The following is a 20,451-nucleotide window of genomic DNA, read 5'->3' as shown; positions in this document are numbered from 1 at the left end:
TATTCTAGCAATGCAGGGTTGGTTCAATATTAGGAAAACTTAGTATACTCAATTATATAAACAACAAACCTATCAGAAATTATATGATCATATCAATAGATGCTGAAAAAGATTCTGACAAAATACAGCATCCATTTCTACTAAAAACTCTAGAGAGTATAGGAATAAATGGACTATTCCTTAGAATAATTAGCAGTATCTGTCTGAAACCATTAACAAGCATTATATTCAATGGGGAGAGGCTAGAGGCATTCCCAATAAGATCAGGGTTGAAACAAGGGTACCCATTATCACCACTACTATTCAATATTGTATTAGAAATATTAGCTTCAGCAATTGGAGAAGAAAAAGAAATTGAAGGAATTAGAACTGAGAAGGGAGAGGCAAAACTCTCATGCTTTGCAGATGACGTGATGGTCTACCTAGAGAATCCCAAGAAATCATCCAAAAAACTACTGGAAACAATTCTCAATTTTAGCAAAGCTTCAGGTTAAAAAATAAACCCTCATAAATTCTCAACTTTTCTATATATGTCTAGCAAAATCAGCAGGAAGAGCTAGAAAGAGAAATCCCATTCAAAGTAACCTCAGACAATATGAAATACTTGAGAATCTATTTGCCAAGACAGACTCAGAATCTTTTTGAAAACAATTATAAAACACTTCTAACACAAATCACATCAGGTTTAAATAACTGGGCAAATATCAACTGCTCGTGGATACGTAGAGCTAATATAATAAAAATGATAACTCTACCAAAACTAAACTATCTGTTTAGTGCCCTACCAATCAAAATTCCAAAAAATTATTTTAATGAGTTAGAAAAAAATTGTAAGTAAATTCATATGGAGCAATAAAAAGTCAAGAATTTCCAGGAGCTTAATGAAAAAAAGTGCAAAAGAAGGTGGCTTAGCCCTACCTGATCTAAAATTATATTATAAAGCAACAGTCATCAAACTGTTTGGTATTGGCTAAGAAACAGAGTGGTGGACCAGTGGAATAGACTAGGTGTAAAAGCAGGAGATGATTATAGTAATCTGCTGTTTGATAAACCCAAAGTGTCCAGCTATTCGGGATAAAAACTCCCTCTTTGATAAAAATTGTTGGGATAATTGGAAGTTAGCATGGAAGAAACTTAGATTGGCCCAACACCTAACACCCTTTACCAAGATAAGGTCCAAATGGTTACAGGACTTAGATGTAAAAAAACAATACTATAAGCAAATTAGAAGATCAAGAACTATGGAAAGGGGAGTAGTTTATAACTAAGGAAGAGTTGGAGAACATCACCAAAAACCAATTAGATGATTCCGATTACATTAATTTAAAAAGCTTTTGCACAGATAAAACCACTGTAACCAAGATCAAAAGAAATGTAGTAAATTGGGAAACAATCTTTACGACTAATGATTCCGACAAAGGACTCATTTCTAAAATATATAGAGAACAGAGTCATATTTTTAAAACAAAAAGCCATTCCCCAATTGACAAATAGTCAAAGGATATGCAAAGGCAATTTAAAGATGAGGAGATCAAAGCAATTCATAGCCATATGAAAAATTGTCCTAAATCATTATTAGAGAAATGCAAATTAAAGCTTCTCTGTAGTACCACCTCACACCTCTCAGATTGGCCAGTATGAGCAGGAAGGATAATGATCATTGTTGGAAGGGATATGGGAAATCTGGGGCAATATTACAATGTTGGTGGTGCTGTGAACTCATCCAACCTTTCTGGAAAGCTATTTGGAACTACACCCAAAGGGCAACAAAAATGTGCATACCCTTTGACCCAGCAATAGCTCTACTGGGTCTGTACCCCGAAGAGATGATGAAAAAGGGTAAAAACATCACTTGTACAAAAATATTTATAGCAGTCCTATTTGTGGTGGCAAAGAATTGGAAATCAAGTAAATGTCCTTCAATTGGGGAATGGCTTAGTAAACTGTGGTATATGTATGTCATGGAACACTATTGTTCTATTAGAAACCAGGAGGGACGGGATTTCAGGGAAGTTTGGAGGGATTGGCATAAGCTGATGCTGACTGAGATGAGCAGAACCAGAAAAACACTCTATACCCTAATAGCAACATGGGAGTGGTGATCAACCTTGAAGGACTCACTTATTCCATCAGTGCAACAATCAGGAGCAATTTTGGGGTGTCTGCAAAGGAGAGTGCCATCTGTATCCAGATAAGGAGATGTGGAGTTTGAACAAAGTTCAAGGACTATTCCCTCTAATTTAGAAAAAAACAGATATCTTATTGTCTGATCTTGTTACCTCTTAGACTTCTTGTCTCTTCTCTAAGGATATGATTTCTCTCTCATCACACTCAATTTGGATCCAGGTACAACACGGAAACGAAGTAAAGACTGACAGACTGCTGTCTGTGGCGGGGGGGGGGGGGGAGATTGTAAAACTCAAATAATATCTTTAATAAAAATAAATTTAAAAAACTACAAGGGCTCCTCATAGGTCCAATTCTACTCTGACAGGCAAGAGCTCTGATGATCTCTAAGTGTTTGAACTGCTACCATTTTTGATCAATAGCAATTCTCTCCTCCTTAGGCAGCCTGGCAGTCTCTCCCTACATTCATTATATTACTTCCATATTAATTCCGAATTTGATGCATACACACCCAAATGGCTTAGGCTCTCCAAATTGCAACATTCAAGCAATCTGCCTTCAGCCTCCCTAGTAACTAGAGTAAGTTTATGCTAGCTACCACCCTCCCCCCAAGATTTTCTCTACTATTACTAGATGTGTGAGAATGTCTTTGAAGCATGGTCAGTCAGGGAATGTGGTCTAAAAGGGTATGTGGGGGGTAGCCAGGTGGTGCAGTGGATAGGACATCAGCCCTGGAGTCAGGAGGACTTGAGATCAAATCTCACCTTTGACACTTAAAAATTACCTGGCTGTTTGACCTTAGGCAAGTCATTTAATCCCTTTCCCTAGCAAAAATATAAGAGTATATGGGTCAGTTTGACTATAATATACTATGGAGATCATGGTATGAGGGGTAGAGGAGAATATGTGTAATCAGGTTAGAAAAATAGCTTGGAGTCAAACAGTGAGGGTGTCAGGAAGTTTCTTTTTTAAATATTTTATCCTAGAGGCAACAGGAACTATAGAAGGGAAGTAATAGGATTGGACATAAGCTCTAGGAACATTAGTTTGGTAACTGGGTATAGGATGAAGTGGAGAAAGGATATGTAGGATACTAGGAGATCAACTGGAAGACTTTACAAGAATTCTAGATGAGAAATGATAAGGTAAGGAATAGGTAAGTATAAGGCTGACCAATTCCATGGGAAACCAATACAGACCAGAAACCCACAGATTCTTGTCCACAAGTTATCAATGATAAGATATAAGTCTCCTTCTAGTCACCATAAAGCTCTCCAATACCTGTCAGGATACTAATAATGTTGCTTTCTCAGATATTGTGGGGTTTCATGACCTGAAACCTTGTCTCTTGAGAAATATTAGTGTGTAAAAGATAAACCATTTTGTCAGGGAGCAGTTGGAGATAGTTAAAAATCATTAAACAATTTTCTAAAATGTAACCAAAATCATCCTCTACTTACTATTCAATTCTAAGTCTTACTAAAAATTAATTATTTAAAATTAAAATAAAATTCAATTTACTAGTTAAAAAAAGAAGTTCCAATGAACAGAAATATAAATTTGGTAATCATCTGCATAAAAGTAACAAATGAATACAAGGAGGTACTTAACATTAGTAAGGTTAAAATAAAGAGGAAAAGAGGATCCAGTTTAGCACTCTATGAACATCCACATTTAAGGGAGAGAAAGAAGATGAACAGCTAGAAAAGGGAAAGAAAAGTACCAGAGAGGTAAGAGGAAAAGCACAATATAGTATTTCATGCATACGTGCTCTGATGTATGCGTGTATACACGTGCACACACATGTCTATACACTCTAAAGAGAGTGCATAAAAAAGGAGGAAATATTACTTCATAGTGAAAAATACTTGAGAGAAATGGATTTGAGTAAAGTACTTTGCAATATTAAAGTAAATAAATACAAGGCCAATATGAGACAATTTGTGGGAAAGGGTGGCACTAAGTATTGAAAAAGTAAATACTGATTTTGTATTTAATTTCATTCTATAAATAATTTCATCTTCTAACTGTCTAAGTCATGATTCTTTGTCTCTAAACTTAACTGAAAAACTCAGCTGGCCTGTGATGAGTTATGTTTCAAAACCCAGTTCTTTTGTCAATCACTGTTCTACTCTTGCCTCAAGGAAATCTACTGTACTGGAGGGATTCAGGTAGACATGGGTTGGGGGAATGGGGGGTGGGGGTCTGGGTCTAGTATCTTTACACCATCAAGTTCTCCTTCAAGGATGTCTGGTTTGCTATCCAAAAAAAGTCTAGTCTTCACTAAATTTATACAGTTGGAATTCAGTATTGAACATTAATCACAGGAGGGAAGGAAGGGGCAAATTGGCAGTCCCTCATTCCCAACTTAAGATTAATCATGGTAAAACTCAAAATTCAAAATCTTTAAAGAAAAAAGATTAATCATAGAAAAATATGATTGTTTTATATATAAATATATATATACACACATACACATATGTATATATATATATACACAAACATACATAGCCTCAGCTATGTTACTAATCATGTGGTCCTTAACCCCATGATGTCACCAATACAATTGTATTATTTTCTCAACTATTCAATTCTGTTCTTTGTTTTATATATCCCAAACTATAAAAGGGGAATTATCCTTCTACTCAGGGTCTTTTGTTTTATCAGGTCCCTATCCAGTTAGTAAAATGTTATTTTGCTCATAGAACATAGGTCTCAGTCTACCTTTATGGATTTTTTTTTTTTTTAGTTTTTGATAGGCAATGGGGTTAAGTGGTTTGCCCAAGGCCACACAGCTAGGTAATTATTAAGTGTCTGAGGCCGAATTTGAACTCAGGTACTCCTGACTCCAGGGTTGGTGCTCTATCCACTGTGCCACCTAGGCGCCCTAACTTTGTGGAATTTCACTCAAAGCAGATACAAGTCTTGAAAGAACCAAGGATATTAAGAGGTGGAGTTGGAAAGGAAAATACAGCCAAGTACAAAAACATGGGAAATGAATGAAGAACAGTGAAAAGGGTTTTACAGCTACAGCATGGTTTCTTTGAGAGTCATTCATAATAAAACTACAAAGGTTAAGTTGGAATTAAACTGTGAAGAACTTTAAGTTCTGAAAATAAGTTTATATTTGATTGAAGATGTGACAAAGAACTCTAAGATTTTATTGAGTAAAGGAATAATATGGTCAGACCTGTATTTATGAAAATTACTTTGGCAGTTATATGGAGGATGATTAAAAATAAGGAAAGAATTGAGATGCAGATATGAAAGAGGGGACCATTGCAATAACCCAAAGAAGAAGTGATAAAGGTCTGAAACAGTGTCAAGAAGAATCTTAATTCAAGAGATGAAGAAATGATATTAAAAATACTTGGTTAATTGATGAAACCATATGGATTGAGAATGAGGCAAGAAGAATTGGGAAATAGATTTGTAATCTAAATCTTTGTAACAGGGAGTTCAAATGAGATACAATACACTCAACAAAATAGAAATTCATTATCTCAAGTGTCTGAGTGCTACTCAAAATATCAGTTAAGACAATCATAATAATATTAGAAGTGTTACAATACACATGAACCAAGAAAGCTGTATTTAGTTTTTTCCTGATCCTACTTTAAATATCACTTTTTTTTTAGTTTTTTGCAAGGCAAATGGGGTTAAGTGGCTTGCCCAGGGCCACACGCTAAGGTAATTATTAAGTGTCTGAGGCCAGAATTTGAACTCAGGTACTCCTGACTCCAGGGCCGGTGCTCATACACTGTGCCACCTAGCCTCCCCTGAATACCACTTTTAAATTTTTTCCTCCATTCTGGATCTATGATTACATTGGTTTACAGAACGCCCGCTGAGAAAACACCTTATTGCTAAGAAGCCTGCAAACTATTCTGTAATTTTCAGCCTCATAGAAGCTGCGCAGGGTACCATCAATATGTATGAGGCAAAAGCTAAAGCATAAATGCAAGGACATACTCTTCATCTAATACTCCATGATGCCTCATCATTTTCAGTTTTTTGAGAAACAAACTTTGTATTTTAGAAAACAAAATCCTTTAAATTAAACTGGATGCTTGGGGCGGCTAGGTGGCACAGTGCATAGAGCACCGGCCCTGGAGTCAGGAGTACCTGAGTTCAAATTCTGGCCTCAGACACTTAATAATTACCTAGCTGTGTGGCCCTGGGCAAGCCACTTAACCCCATTTGCCTTCCAAAAAAAATAAAAATAAAACCTAAATTAAAAAGTAACTATTTCACACCAAGAAAGGTTGAAGATTTAATAGAAAGACTTCTATTAACCAACTACTGTCTTCCAGTCAAGTTTTATTACTTTTTTTGTGATTCAGTTTCTCTTACTGCCAAATGGAACATTCCTTCATTTCTTTAATCATCTCATAACTTTACTTTAGAGCAAAATTAGAAATAACCATGAAAAGGCTGAATGATTGTAAAAGAATAATTTTGCTACTGGCTGAGAAAAATTCAACAAAATAAAAGTTTATATTACTGAAACTCAAAATGTCTACTGTGTTTGATAGCACTACTAAGTTTTGGGAGCTAATATAAAATTAATGTAAAAAAGTCTACCCTCATGGATCACACAGTTCAGGAAAAGAAGAACACACATAAATACTAACAGAACATGAGATAATAAAACAAAGGAAATCAGAAAACAAATAGAATAACAATGAACATGGACATTATTTTTATTATGCTTTATAACCATAATATGCAAACCTCATTTCGTTGAAATCTGCTAATTTTCTTCTAAATTTCTAATTTTCTTAAGCATAAGTAAACAATTCTGAAATAAATTTCTTTCCTTATAGTTCCTTTTCTGTATGATCCTGAGACTAGAGCAGAAAAGTAAAACTTTGTAACAAAAACTAGTCACAAGTAGGGATAGGCCTCTAACATTAAATCTAATAATTGTGAAAGTAAAAATGTTCTTCATTCTAGAAATATACATATTCCATTCTGAAACTGCCCAGTTTAAAGTAAAATAGGAATTACATTAAAAAGACATGTAAGAGGTCCTAGTAGTTTGGGATGAAAGCTACTGGAAAAAGATCATTCAAAATGAATTAACTTAAAAGCAGACCGATATTTCACAGTAAATAATGACAGAGAGGTGTAACTTGACAAAATATCAGTTGCAATTTTAACTATGCAATAATTTTGAGGATACACAAAGAATGAATCAAGTCAGGGATAAGTGGGGAGATATACTTAAGAGTAGGAACAAAAATTGAATGATAAAATGATATGACATCATTCACTTTATGCCTGCCTTTCACAACAGAAAAAAAAACAAGAAAGTCACTGCTGTAAAAATGTTAGTTCTTCAAAAATTTTACCCAGGACCTTGCTTAATCTTTTGATGGTTAAATCATTCTCTCCAAAAAAGACCACAGACCATCAGGGAGAGCCTATTGATAAGGAATACAAAGACGGGGCACAGATATTAAGGCAACAGCCTAATGGAGAGAATGTTTTAGTGGGAACTAATTTTATAAAAAGTCAATTCTTTAGTGAATATTTTCAAATTGAGAACAATTTTTGATTCCTTACGCAATCTCATAAGGAGGCTGAGATATATAGTGACTAGAGATTCAGATTGATAACCTGAATAATAGGTGTGTATAAGTCCCTATTCCCATTTAAACTGCAACTTTCATAAGACTAAATTGCAGAACAGATGCTGATATTCATTGGGAAAGGGTTAGGGTTAGCAGCAGCAATTAGAGAAGAAAAAGAAATTGAAGGAATTAGAATTGGGAAGGAAGAGACAAAACTCTCACTCTTTGCAGATGACATGATGGTCTACCTATAGAATCCCAAGAAATCATACAAAAAACTACTGGAAACAATTAGCAATTTTAGCAAAGTTGCAGGTTATAAAATAAACCCTCATAAATCCTCAACTTGTCTATATATGTCTAGCAAGAAACAGCAGGAAGAGCTATCAATTATCTGTATGAAGGAATTCTCAGGCCCAGAATAAACTCATAACTTAATACTTATATTGTAATGGCCCCCTGAACAAAGGAGCTGCATATGAAACAGGGGTGAGGTAATAAAGTTGGCATGAGAATCAAAAATTTTGTAAGATCAAAATTATTCTTGAATACACCTTTACAAACTTGCTTATAAATCAAACAATTAAAACTGGAAAGTGAATAGGGTCTTTTTTTCAAAAAAGATAGAGATAGGTCTGAGATGCTTTCTATGGGAAAAACTGAATATCATTTTTTTTTGTTTTGCACAAGACTGCATAAGATTCAGGAAAGCTATTGTTCAGGAATCAACCCAATATAATGTATTAACCAAGAAAATGATAATGCAATCTGGGTTGAATTAGGATATGTCTATATCTAGAGTATTATATTTCATTCTAAATCCTCTGGTGACTGTATAAAGCAACTGGGGTGGAGGCAAGATGGCAGCAGGAGAAGAGCATCTCCAAAATATTTCAAAAACCTTAAAATTATGATTCTAACTAAATTTTGAAGAGGGAAAACCTACAGAAAGATCCCGTGAGGCAATTCTAGAGCCGAAGGTAACCTGGAAAATAGTGGAAAAACTGTTCCACAGGGTTGGAAGGGTGACTGCGTCAGAGCGAAGGAATTTCAGTCTCCTGGGAACAGTCCCAGCTGTTTGCTGCCAGCTCCTGGCAGCAGAAGCAGTTTCCTGATCTGCACACCAGGGAGCACCAAGCACAATTTGGAAAATCAGAAGGGAGACCTCTGCCAAAACAAATATGAAGCCCAGGCCCTCAGTGTGGCCACTGCACCTCAGCATGGTAGGTGCACTCATAGTAACCAGGGCAGCCCAGATCCAGAAAACCAAAGCAGGACAGTTGAGTCTCCCAACAGGAACTTCCAGGCAGTTAAACTGAGTGCTCAGCCCACTGAAGGTAAGGGACTGGAGGGAGGGTGCCAAGGTCTGTCCTCTGTCTCTGTTATAGGACTTTGGGGCTCTGACCACATTCAGACCCTGGTCGCAGTCCAGGGCCCCCCACAGTGCAGGGATCACCCCCACCCCTCACAGCCCCTGATAGAGGGGTGAGCTTCTGGTCATTCACAGACCAGGAGAGTAGTCAGAGCCTCACACACTGAAGTCCTTGTGGGGGTGTCCCAATAATATTCAAAAGCTCAGGAAGCACCTGAAAACCAAGCACAGGCTGGGGAAATGAGTAAACAGAAAAAAAAAAAAAAAAAAAAAAGAAAGGAACCTGACCATAGATGATTACTTTGGTCCCATGGAGGACCAAAATACTCAATCTGAAGATGAGAAAGTACAAGCCTTGGTATTATGAAAAAACCAATAAAATTGATAAACCTCTGGTCAATTTGATTGAAAAAAAAAAGGAAACCAAATTGCTAGTATCATAAATGAAAAAAGGTGAACTCACCACCAGTGAGGAGGAAATTAAAGTAATAATTCGAAATTATTTTGCACAACTTTATGACAATAAATTTGATAATCTACGTGAAATGGATGAATATTTACAGAAATATAAGTTGCCCAGGTTAAATAAAGATGAGATTAAATACCTAAACAACCCTATCTCAGAAAAGGAAATTCAACAAGCCATTATTGAACTCCCTAAAAAAAAATCTCCAGGGCCTGATGGATTCACAAGTGAATTCTACCAAACATTTAAGGAACAATTGGTTCCAATCCTATATAAACTCTTTGGAAAAATAGGGAAAGATGGAACGTTGCCTAACTCTTTCTATGAAACAAATTTGGTACTGTTACCTAAACCAGGAAGAGTTAAAAGAGAGAAAGAAAATTATAGACCTATTTCCCTGATGAATATATATGAAAAAATACTAAATAAAATCTTAGCAAAATGATTACAACAAGTCATCACTAGGATAATACATTATGATCAAGTAGGATTTATTCTAGCAATGCAGGGTTGGTTCAATATTAGGAAAACTTAGTATACTCAATTATATCAACAACAAACCTATCAGAAACCATATGATCATATCAATAGATGCTGAAAAAGCTTTTGACAAAATACAGCATCCATTCCTATTAAAAACACTAGAGAGTGTAGGAATAAATGGACTGTTCCTTAAAATAATTAGCAGTATCTATCTGAAACCATCAACAAGTATTATATTCAATGGGGAGAGGCTAGAGGCATTCCCAATAACATCAGGGGAGAAATAAGGGTGCCCATTATCACCACTATTATTCAATATTGTATTAGAAATGTTATCATCAGCAATTACAAAAGAAAAAGAAATTGAAGGAATTAGAATTGGGAAGGAAGAGACAAAAACTCTCACTCTTTGCAGATGACATGATGGTCTACCTACAGAATCCCAAGAAATCATCCAAAAAACTACTGGAAACAATTAGCAATTTTAGCAAAGTTGCAGGTTATAAAATAAACGCTCATAAATCCTCAACTTGTCTATACATGTCTAGCATGAAACAGCAGGAAGAGCTAGAAAGAAAAATCCCATTCAAAGTAACCTCAGACAATATAAAATACCTGGGAGTCTATTTACCAAGACAGACTCAGAATCTTTTTGAAAACAATTATAAAGCACTTCTCACACAAATTAAATCAGATTTAAATAACTGGGCAAATATCAACTGCTCGTGGATAGGTAGAGCTAATATAATAAAAATGACAATTCTACCAAAACTAAACTATCTGTTTAGTGCCCTACCAATCAAAATTCCAAAAAATTACTTTAACAAGTTAGAAAAAATTGTAAGCAAATTCATATGGAAAAATAAAAAGCCAATAATTTCCAGGAGCTTAATGAAAATAAAGTGCAAAAGAAGGTGGCTTAGCCCTACCTGATCTAAAATTATATTATAAAGCATCAGTCATCAAAACTGTTTCATATTGGCTATGAAATAGAGTGGTGGACAAGTGGAATAGACTAGGTGAAAAAGCAGGAGATGATTATAGTAATCTGCTGTTTGATAAACCCAAAGAGTCTGGCCATTGGGATAAAAACTCCTTCTTTGATAAAAATTGCTGGGATAATTGGAAGTTAGCATGGAAGAAACTTAGATTAGACCAACACCTCACACTCTTTACCAAGATCCAAATGGTTACAGGACATAGACATAAAAAAAACAATACTCTAAGCAAATTAGAAGATCAAGGACTAATCTACCTGTCAGATCTATGGAAAGGGGAGCAGTTTATGACTAAAGAATTGGAGAACATCACCAAAAACCAATTAGATGATTTAGATTACATTAAATTAAAAAGCTTTTGCACAGATAAAACCAATATATCCAAGATCAAAAGAAATGTAGTAAATTGGGAAACAATCTTTACAATTAATGATTCTGACAAAGGACTCATTTCTAAAATATACAGAGAACTGAGTCATATTTTTAAAACAAAAGCGATTCCCCAATTGACAAATGGTCAAAGGATATGCAAAGGCAATTTAAAGATGAGGAGATCAAAGCAATCCATAGCCATATGAAAAATTGCTCTAAATCATTAATTATTAGAGAAATGCAAATTAAAGCTTCTCTGAGGTACCACGTCACAGCTCTCAAATTGGCCAATATGACCAGGAAGGATAATGATCATTGTTGGAAGGGTTGTGGGAAATTCCGGACACTACTACACTGTTGGTGGAGCTGTGAACAAATCCAACCCTTCTGGAGAGCTATTTGGAACTATGCCCAAAGGGCAACAAAAATGTGCATACCCTTTGACCCAGCAATATCACTACTGGGTCTATACCCTGAAGAGATGATGAAAAAGGGTAAAAACATTACTTGTACAAAAATATTTATAGCATCCTATTTGTGGTGGCAAAGAATTGGAAATCAAGTAAATGTCCTTCAATTGGGGAATGACTTAGCAAACTGTGGTAGATGTATGTCATGGAACACTATTGTTCTATTAGAAACCAGGAGGGATGGGATTTCAGGGAAGCCTGGAGGGGTTTGCATGAACTGATGCTGAGTAAGATGAGCAGATCCAGAAAAACACTGTACACCCTAACAGCAACATGGGAGTGATGTTCAACCTTGAAGGACTTGCTCATTCCATCAGTGCAACAATCGGGAACAATATTGGGCTGTCTGCAAAGGAGAGTGCCATCTCTGTCCAGATAAGGAGATGTGGTATTCAAACAAAGTGCAAGGACTATTCCCTTTAATTTAGGGAAAAAACCCAGATATCTTATTGTCTGATCTTGTTACCTCTGAGACTTCATTTCTCTTCTTTAAGTATATGACTTCTCTCTCATCACACCCAATTTGGAACAAGGTACAGCATGGAAACAAAGTAAAGACTGACAGAGTTGTCGGGGGTCAGCCCTGACCGCCTGAGTGGACCTCCCCGAGAGTGAGGTCAGGCCAATCTAAAGAAGACACGGCTCCTTAAGGGGAGCAGTGGCTTCACCTGGTTGGCCTGTGTCGCTTGCTCCAATTGGGTGGTAGGTTCTGCCCTCGGGGCGGATCGGGGTGGCAGCCCAGAACGAACTCCCTATATTAGCCATCACCCTGAGCTATTCGGGGGATCCCTCTGCACCTAATAAAACATATGCCTCCTGAAGACGTGTCTGCCTGAGTCCCTCCTCGCTGATCCCCGGGGGAGGGAAATACCAGGGACGCCTGAAGCAGTGCCCACTGAGGAGCTCACTCGGGAGTCCGGGGAAGAAGACCCCGGACACAGAGTGCTTTCCGTAGGGGGGGGGGGAAGCAAGATTGGGGGGAAAATTGTAAACCTCAAATAATATCTTTAATAAAAATAAATTTAAAAAAAAGAAAATAAAAGAGAAAGTCCAAGGCTCTGTATCTAAAGACTCCAAGAATATAGAAGTTGGGCCCACGCTATGACAGAGCTCAAAAAAGATTTTAAAAATCAAGTAAGGGAGATAGAAGAAAATTTGTGAAAAGAAATGAGATGCAGGAAAAATATAAAAATGAAGTCAGCAGCTTAGTCAAGGAATTCCAAAAAAATGCTGAAAAAATAACATGTAAAAAAACCATCTTAGGTCAAATGGATAAAATATTTCAAAAAGTTATTGAGGAGAAAAAGAATGCTTTAAAAAGCAGAATTGGCCAGATGGAAAAGGAGATAAGAAAGGTCTTTGAGGAAAAACAAATCCTTCAGATGTAGGATGGAGCTGATGACTTAGTGAGAAATCAAGACACAATAGTTCAACACCAAAAGAATGAAAAATTAGATAAAAATATGAAATATCTCATTGAAAAAACAACTAATTTGCAAAACAGATCCAGGAAAGATAACTTTAAAATTATTGGGATACTTGAAAGTCATAATCATGAGCTCATTTTTACAGAATTTCTATAGGAAAATTGCCCTGATATCCTAGAAGCAGAAAGTAAAATAGAAATTGAGAAAATCCACCAATCTACCCATAAAGAGATTAAAAAAACAAACAAACCAGGAATATTATAGCCAAGTTCCAGAACTCCCAAGTCAAAGAGTAAATATTACAAGCAGCCAGAAGGACATAATTCAAATACCATGGAACTACAGTCAGGATCACACAGCAGCAACTACATTAAGGGCTCATAGAGTTTGGAATATAATATTCCAGAATGCAAAAGAGCTTGGAATACAACTAAAAATCAACTACTCAACAAACTTCAACATCCCCTTCCAGGGGAAAAGATGGACTTTCAATGAAACAGAGGAATGTAAAATGTTCCTGGTAAAATGACCAGAGTTAAACAGAAAGTTTGACCTTCAAGTACAGGACTCAGGTGAAGCAGAGAGAGGATAGAGAAGAAGGGTAAACTATGAGGGACTTGATGATGAACTTCGTGTATTCCTGCATGGAAAGATGATATTGAAAATACTCACAGGAACCTTCTCATTTAATAAAGTAGGTAGAAGGAACTTTTATAGATGAAGCACAGGAGAGAGCTGAATTTGAAGATATAATATATTGTAAAAATGGAGTCAATGAGTGAAAGGGAAATGTACTGGAAGAAAGAGAAAGGAGAAGTAGAATAGGTTAAGATATTTCATATAAAAGACATTTCATGTAGCTTTTGCAATGATATGGAAAGAGGGAAGTTAAAGGGAAATAAGGGAACCTTCATTCTCCTTGGAAATGGTTTAGAGAAGAAACAACATATACACTCAATAGGGTATAGACATCTAAAAGAAAAAGGAGAGAAGGGGAATGGGGGAGGAATGTGGGTGATAGAGGAAAGGGTAGATCATGGGAGAGGATAGTTAGATATAACACATTTTCTTTTTTATTTTTTTGCAAAGTGGTGGAATTGGGTCGCCTGTCCAGTACCACAGGGCCATGTAGTTGCTAGGTCTCTGGGATGGGATGTAGGCTTGGGGTGTCCTAGCCTGAGGGCTAGTGCTCTGTCGCTGCACCACTCGGCTGCCCCACAGCACATTTTTGAAGAGGGACAGAGTAAAAGGAGAGATAAAATATAATAGATGATAGTGGGGAGGAATGGATGGAGAGAATTACAATCAGGAACAGCAACTATGGAAAAATATGGAAGTAATGACTATTATGGACTTATGATAAAGAAAGTGATCCACCCAAGACAGAGCTGATGCTATCAGAACACAGACTGAAACACATGTTTTCTCTTTCTTTTACTTTATTTCTCATGAGGTATTATAATTTTGTGAGGGAGGAGGTATTATGTTTACTCAAACAAGAATATTTTAGTAATGTGTAAATAAATTAAAGAAAAAACAATTAAACAACAACAAAACAAGTAGAGGAAATTTCTCCTTCAGAGTCTGTTAATACTGCTGAAATAATGAAAAAAAAAGACTAGGTACTAATAAAGTCTAGAATCCATGTCATATGAGAGTCAGCAAAAGGAACTGGGAAAGCTAGCTTGGAAAACTGAAGCTAGAGGAAATTTGACAGCTGTGTTTGAGCATGTGGAGAGCTATCCTGTAGAAGTGGGATGAAATTGTTCTTGACCCCAGTATAAAGACTCAGGACCAAGGGTGGAACCTGTACAAGCAAACTTAGGCTAATAAATATCTAGAAAAATTTTCTAACCATTAGGAATGTTCAAATGTATAATGAGAGGTGGTAAGTTGTCCCCCTTCTTGGAGATCTTCAAAAAGTTTGAATGAACACTTCTCAGATCAAATACTAGGCTAAGGAACACAGTTATGGGAGTTTGGGTCTAGAGTCAGGAAGACCTGAGTTCATATCCTCACTAGCAGTTGTCTGTTATGAAGGAATTCACAAAGCTGAACTCAGGTACTTATTAGTTGTATAACCTTGGGCAATCACTTAATCCCTTAATCTTGTCTGTCTCAGTTTCTTCATCTGAAAAATGGAGAAAATACCGTAATAACACCTGTTTCCCAGGAATGTTGTAATGATCATATGAGATAAGAAAGCACTTAGTACAGTGCCTGGCACATAGTAAAGGATATATGAATGCTAATATTAGTGTAATTACTAGTTCACAATATACACAAATGTTTCTGAAGCAAATAAAAATGTAATTTGGAAATATTTAACAAAATTAATATTATTGGGGCTGCTAGGTCATGCAGTGGATAGAGCACCAGCCCTGGAGTCAGGAGTACCTGAGTTCAAATCTGACCTCAAATACTTAAAAATTACCTAGCTATATGGCCTTGGGCAAGCCACTTAGCCCCATTTGCCTTGCAAAAAAAAAAAAAACCCTAAAAATAAAGATAATATAATATTATTAAACAGATTAATGAACCCTTTCTATTTGAGATTAGCATTGTTGCTTTACTCTTTGGGCTGGTTTAGACGTCTACAAAGATCCCTTCCAGTTTTCAAACTTTATGATTCTGTGAATCCATGAATAAACATTTATTGTGTACTGATATGTCAGGAACTATGTTATGTACTGAATACAGTAGAGAAAATTCCCTGACCCTGAGAAAAATACAATCAGTCCCTGTGCAGGAGAAAGAATATGTGTGTGTGTGTGTGTGTGTGTGTGTGTGTGTGTATAAAAAGAGAAACAAGATAATATTATTGAAAAAAGGAATCGCCCCTAAGTTGGTTAGGAAAGGCTTCATGCAGAATGTGATGCTTGAACAGTCATGATAAAAAAAATTAAGAGGCTGAAGTGAGAAGCAAATTTCACATATAGAGGACAGTCAGTACAAGGAGTATTATTACTCCCTCCTTACGGAATGTGAGGTATGTGAAAGAGTAATTAGATCACTTGTAGAAAAGAGAGAAATGAGAAGTTATATAGGAAAAATTAAATTGGGAAGGCATTATATGCCAAACACAGGACTTAATATTTGTTTATAGAAGTAACAGAAAGCCACTGAAGTTTTTATTGAGTTTGACATGGTCAAGAAGAGTAATGAATTTGAATCAATACAGTACTGATATGCCATAAAAGAGTACACGTGGAATAAATTTATTGCTATGGTCTAAGTTTCAAAGTCACTAACACATGCAATTTAACTTCTCAAAACTGTATGCATTTTCTAAAAATATTAGTTGTAAAGAAGATGTCAAACTGCATCAGTAGAGGATTTTTCTACATTTGGGAGTACCCAGAACCAAAGAAATCACAGACCCAGTTTCCATTCTAATCCTACAGAAACCATATATCAGTCCAGCAATATATAATAATGGGAAAGCCTAATTTCATTAATATATATTTTGATAAACTAATACTATTCTAATATTCAATAATTTAAAAAGTAACACCCAGGGGCAGCTAGGTGGCAGGTTGCGGTGGCTAGGTGGCGTAGTGGATAAAGCACCAGTCTTGGAATAAGGAGTACCTGGGTTCAAATCTGGTCTCAGACACTTAATAATTACCTAGCTGTGTGGCCTTGGGCAAGCCACTTAACCCCATTTGCCTTGCAAAAACCTTAAAAAAAAAAAAAGTAACACCCAAATTACTTATACTAACTTTGATAAGGAGAGCAAAAACTATTTTGTTTTACCTCAGCTATTGTTATACAATCTGGATATACTGTGTGAAGCAAGTGGTTTGCCAACATAAGATAAACCAGGGAATCTTCATCTACTTGAAGTCCAAAATATTCACTGTAATCACCTGAAAAGACTTGACCTAGCAAAAGAAAAACAATTTAAGAGACTGGTATGTCAAAATTTGATGGCTTTTTAAATCAAGATTAAACTATCTTTAAAATCATTTAATTGACAACCCCCATCAATAGTGTAGCATGTAAAAATGATACTGCTATCCTACTAAAAACACTAAATATATTTGTTTTTAAAAAGCTCTAGTTCAGAGAGTTGATCAGAACAATAATATAGGAAATCAATCAATATAACTGTGAGCTGATACCAAGCAGTTATAATAGTTCCTTTTACTGATGTTTAATAAACATTGGAACATCTTTATATTTGGCATTGAATGTTAGAAAAATATTTTCATAATTTTGCACCTGTGTTTTATTTTAACTGCTATTATGACTTAAAAAGGGGAATTTTTCCAGTTAATTTATATTTTGAAATAGTTTCAATGAGCAATGACAATTAAAAAAAAACTCAGATCATAAATTACATTTCTGGGATTAATGTTATTTAAAAAACAAAGTTTTTTTAAATGATTAAAGTTATAGGATTATAGATGAGATTTATTTACCTACCCATTCCATGGTGATGATAAAGCATAGATGTTACACCATCAAAACGGAATCCATCAAAGCCATATTCTTCTAGCCACCATCTCATGTTAGAAAGAAGGAATCTTAAAACTTCCCAGCTGAAATATTAATAAGAAAAATTGGTTACTTCAATTAAAGTAAAACAATTTCAATCAAAACAAAACAATTTTGTGGCTTTTAAGAATAAATGTTTTGAAAAGGATTTTTAAAAACAAGATTTCAAGTTTTCATCAATCTACAAACAAATATCTGGAGAAAAAAATAGTTAAATTTGGTCAATCATATTGCCCAGGTTTGTTTTTGTTTTTTACTTTTTAGGTTTTTGCAAGGCAATGGAGTTCGGTGACTTGCCCAAGGTCACACTGCTAGGTAGTTATTAAGTGTCTGAGGTCATGTTCAAATTCAGGTCCTCTTGACTCCAAGACCAGTGCTCTATTCACTGTGTCACCAAGTTGCCCCCACAGTTTATTTTTTAAGAAAAAGAAAACTTGGAAAATTTGAGCTCAATTTGTAGGACACGATAAAAATGGGAAAAAATTATTCAAAAAAGATTCTGGTGGTATACATTTTTGTTCATTCACAATCAGTTTTTTTGATGTAATAGTCATCACAATTTTCTGAGATTGTACTAATAATAATACTACTTTGCCTTAATATAAAAAAATCTCGAATAGATAATAGTCATGTTACAAAAAAATCATAAAATTTCAGATTTCAAAAAGAAAAATATTAAAATACTTAAAATCAACTACACAATAAAATTCTATTAACTAGCTAAAACTGTAAGGGAAATTAAAATGATGTACAAATCTAATTATCAAGAAATCTGTGTTTAGTAAAGAAAAAAGTTCTGAAAATTAAATAGTTTTTACATCTTTTTTTTTAAATACCAAAAGGGAACAAAGAACAGTACAATTCAATTAGAAATACTACATTCAAACATCTGAAAGGAGGGTACTATGAATTAGCATTTTATTTAGTTATACAGTTATGGTTGATTTCTCTCTTATATATTATTATATATGATATATAATATATTATGTTACATATTATTACATATGTCTCTTATTGAGGTTTTAAGGCTTTAATACCTTATTTAGCTTAATAACAAAGCTATAATAAAGCATACAAATCTTCACTGAGTTGAAATATATGTATCTTTAAAACTGTTTACATATTAACATGTAATCTGATGTGAGTTGATATTCACTTATCATAGTCAATTTAGAACATGTAAATATGAACTTTTTTAATGGGGGAAGGGGAGGATCTTAATTTAGTATCTAACGTAAGTTGTTTTGGAATCTGAAAACTTATTAAAAGTGAAAAAGGAGGAAATTTAAGAAGTCATTTTTAAGTGTGTACTACCTTTCTGGATCATTATAGCAAAAACTGATAAGATAAATATTTTACTTTGCTATTATAGTTCACTCTATTTTAAAAAAAGTAATTCATCAGTCGTTTTATTCAGGAATGAATACCATAAATTTATAACATTTAAATCGTGAAAGGAACTTAGAGGTTTTTTCTAGTCTAATGCCTTCATTTTACAAATGAGAAAACTTAAGTCAGGCAGGGAAAGTGACTTGCCCAATCCAGGTCCTAAAACTCCAGTGGAAGCTCCCTTTGCACTTTGCCATGGATTCATCATCATGAATGAGTACTAAAGAGTACTAAAAGTTTTTCAACCAATGCATGCATTTCTACTGTTTGTGAAAATCTATCAGAAATCATGTAAACTGACTATCTCAAGGAAGGTGAGAAATGCCAAAAGGTAAACAATAAAGTGAAGACAGAAATATACTCTGGATCATAGGGTATCTTTATTTTTGGGGGATGGGGGTAAGGCAATGAAGTTAAGTGACTTGCCCAAGGTCACAGATCTAGGTAATTCTTAAGCATCAGAAGCTGGATTTGAACTCAGATCCTCCTAACTCCAGGGCCAGTGCTCTATCCACTTTACCACCTAGCTGTCCCTGGAGGGTATCTTTATTATGTTTTGAAATTGGTAATAAAACTTGATTTGTTTGTTCTACACTGAGAATCCATTTTTAGAAACCTTGGCATTAAAAACAGTAATTACATTTTTGGAAAAATTGTAGCTTAGATGTTTTCAGTTTAAATCAATCACAGGAGATTTTAAAAATTCTACATCTAGTTTAAAGAAAGTTTGGGATATAGAGAATTATCCCATATACTACAATTTGGATTAGCCTTTAATTCATGTTGCTATTTTAAAATTTCTATTTTCATCTATATGTAACATTAACATTTCAAAGTGACAAAATTTCACTCCAACCTCCTTTCCCACCCCACCCCCCTCAGCAAAGAACAGTCAGGTTAGCATTTTACATATATATTTTGTTAAACATGTTTACAAATTATTAATTTTTGGCATGAAGAATCAGAATTAGGAGAAAGATTCATAAGAGATAATTTTTTTAAGTGTTCATCAGATACTGAAGGGTTGTTTTTATTCTGTGTGTTTTTTTTTATTTTGTTTTTCTTCCTCTAGTTGGGGATAATATAGTCTATAATCAGTTAAGTGCAGTTGTCCTAGCTCTTAACTCTCTGAACTGCCAAAAGAAGTTGCTTCTATCCAGGTTGTTCATCTCATAATGTTGTTGATGTGTATACTGTTCTCTTGGTTCTACTCCCTTTGCTCAGCATCAGATCCCATAAGTTATTCCATTCTTCTCTACAGTCCAACCCTT

The 20,451-nt window shown here is 35.1% G+C and overlaps 1 protein-coding gene across 3 annotated transcripts in view; it reads right to left on the bottom strand.

Moving 5' to 3' along the window:
• GBE1 (1,4-alpha-glucan branching enzyme 1) overlaps positions 1-20,451 on the bottom strand; it is a 222,051-nt gene that overhangs the window by 86,667 nt on the left and 114,933 nt on the right. For all 3 annotated transcript variants that reach the window (XM_074192294.1, XM_074192297.1, XM_074192295.1), the window contains exons 8-9: positions 17,720-17,835; positions 17,048-17,175 (exon numbers count right to left, since the gene is read on the bottom strand). In XM_074192294.1, the coding sequence (XP_074048395.1) occupies positions 17,048-17,175; positions 17,720-17,835 (244 nt within the window). The remainder of the gene's footprint in view (positions 1-17,047; positions 17,176-17,719; positions 17,836-20,451) is intronic.

The sequence above is a fragment of the Macrotis lagotis genome, chromosome 6, assembly GCF_037893015.1.
Source record: "Macrotis lagotis isolate mMagLag1 chromosome 6, bilby.v1.9.chrom.fasta, whole genome shotgun sequence".
Classification (NCBI taxonomy): Eukaryota; Metazoa; Chordata; class Mammalia; order Peramelemorphia; family Peramelidae; genus Macrotis; species Macrotis lagotis.
This window is presented reverse-complemented; position numbering and strand designations above follow the sequence as displayed.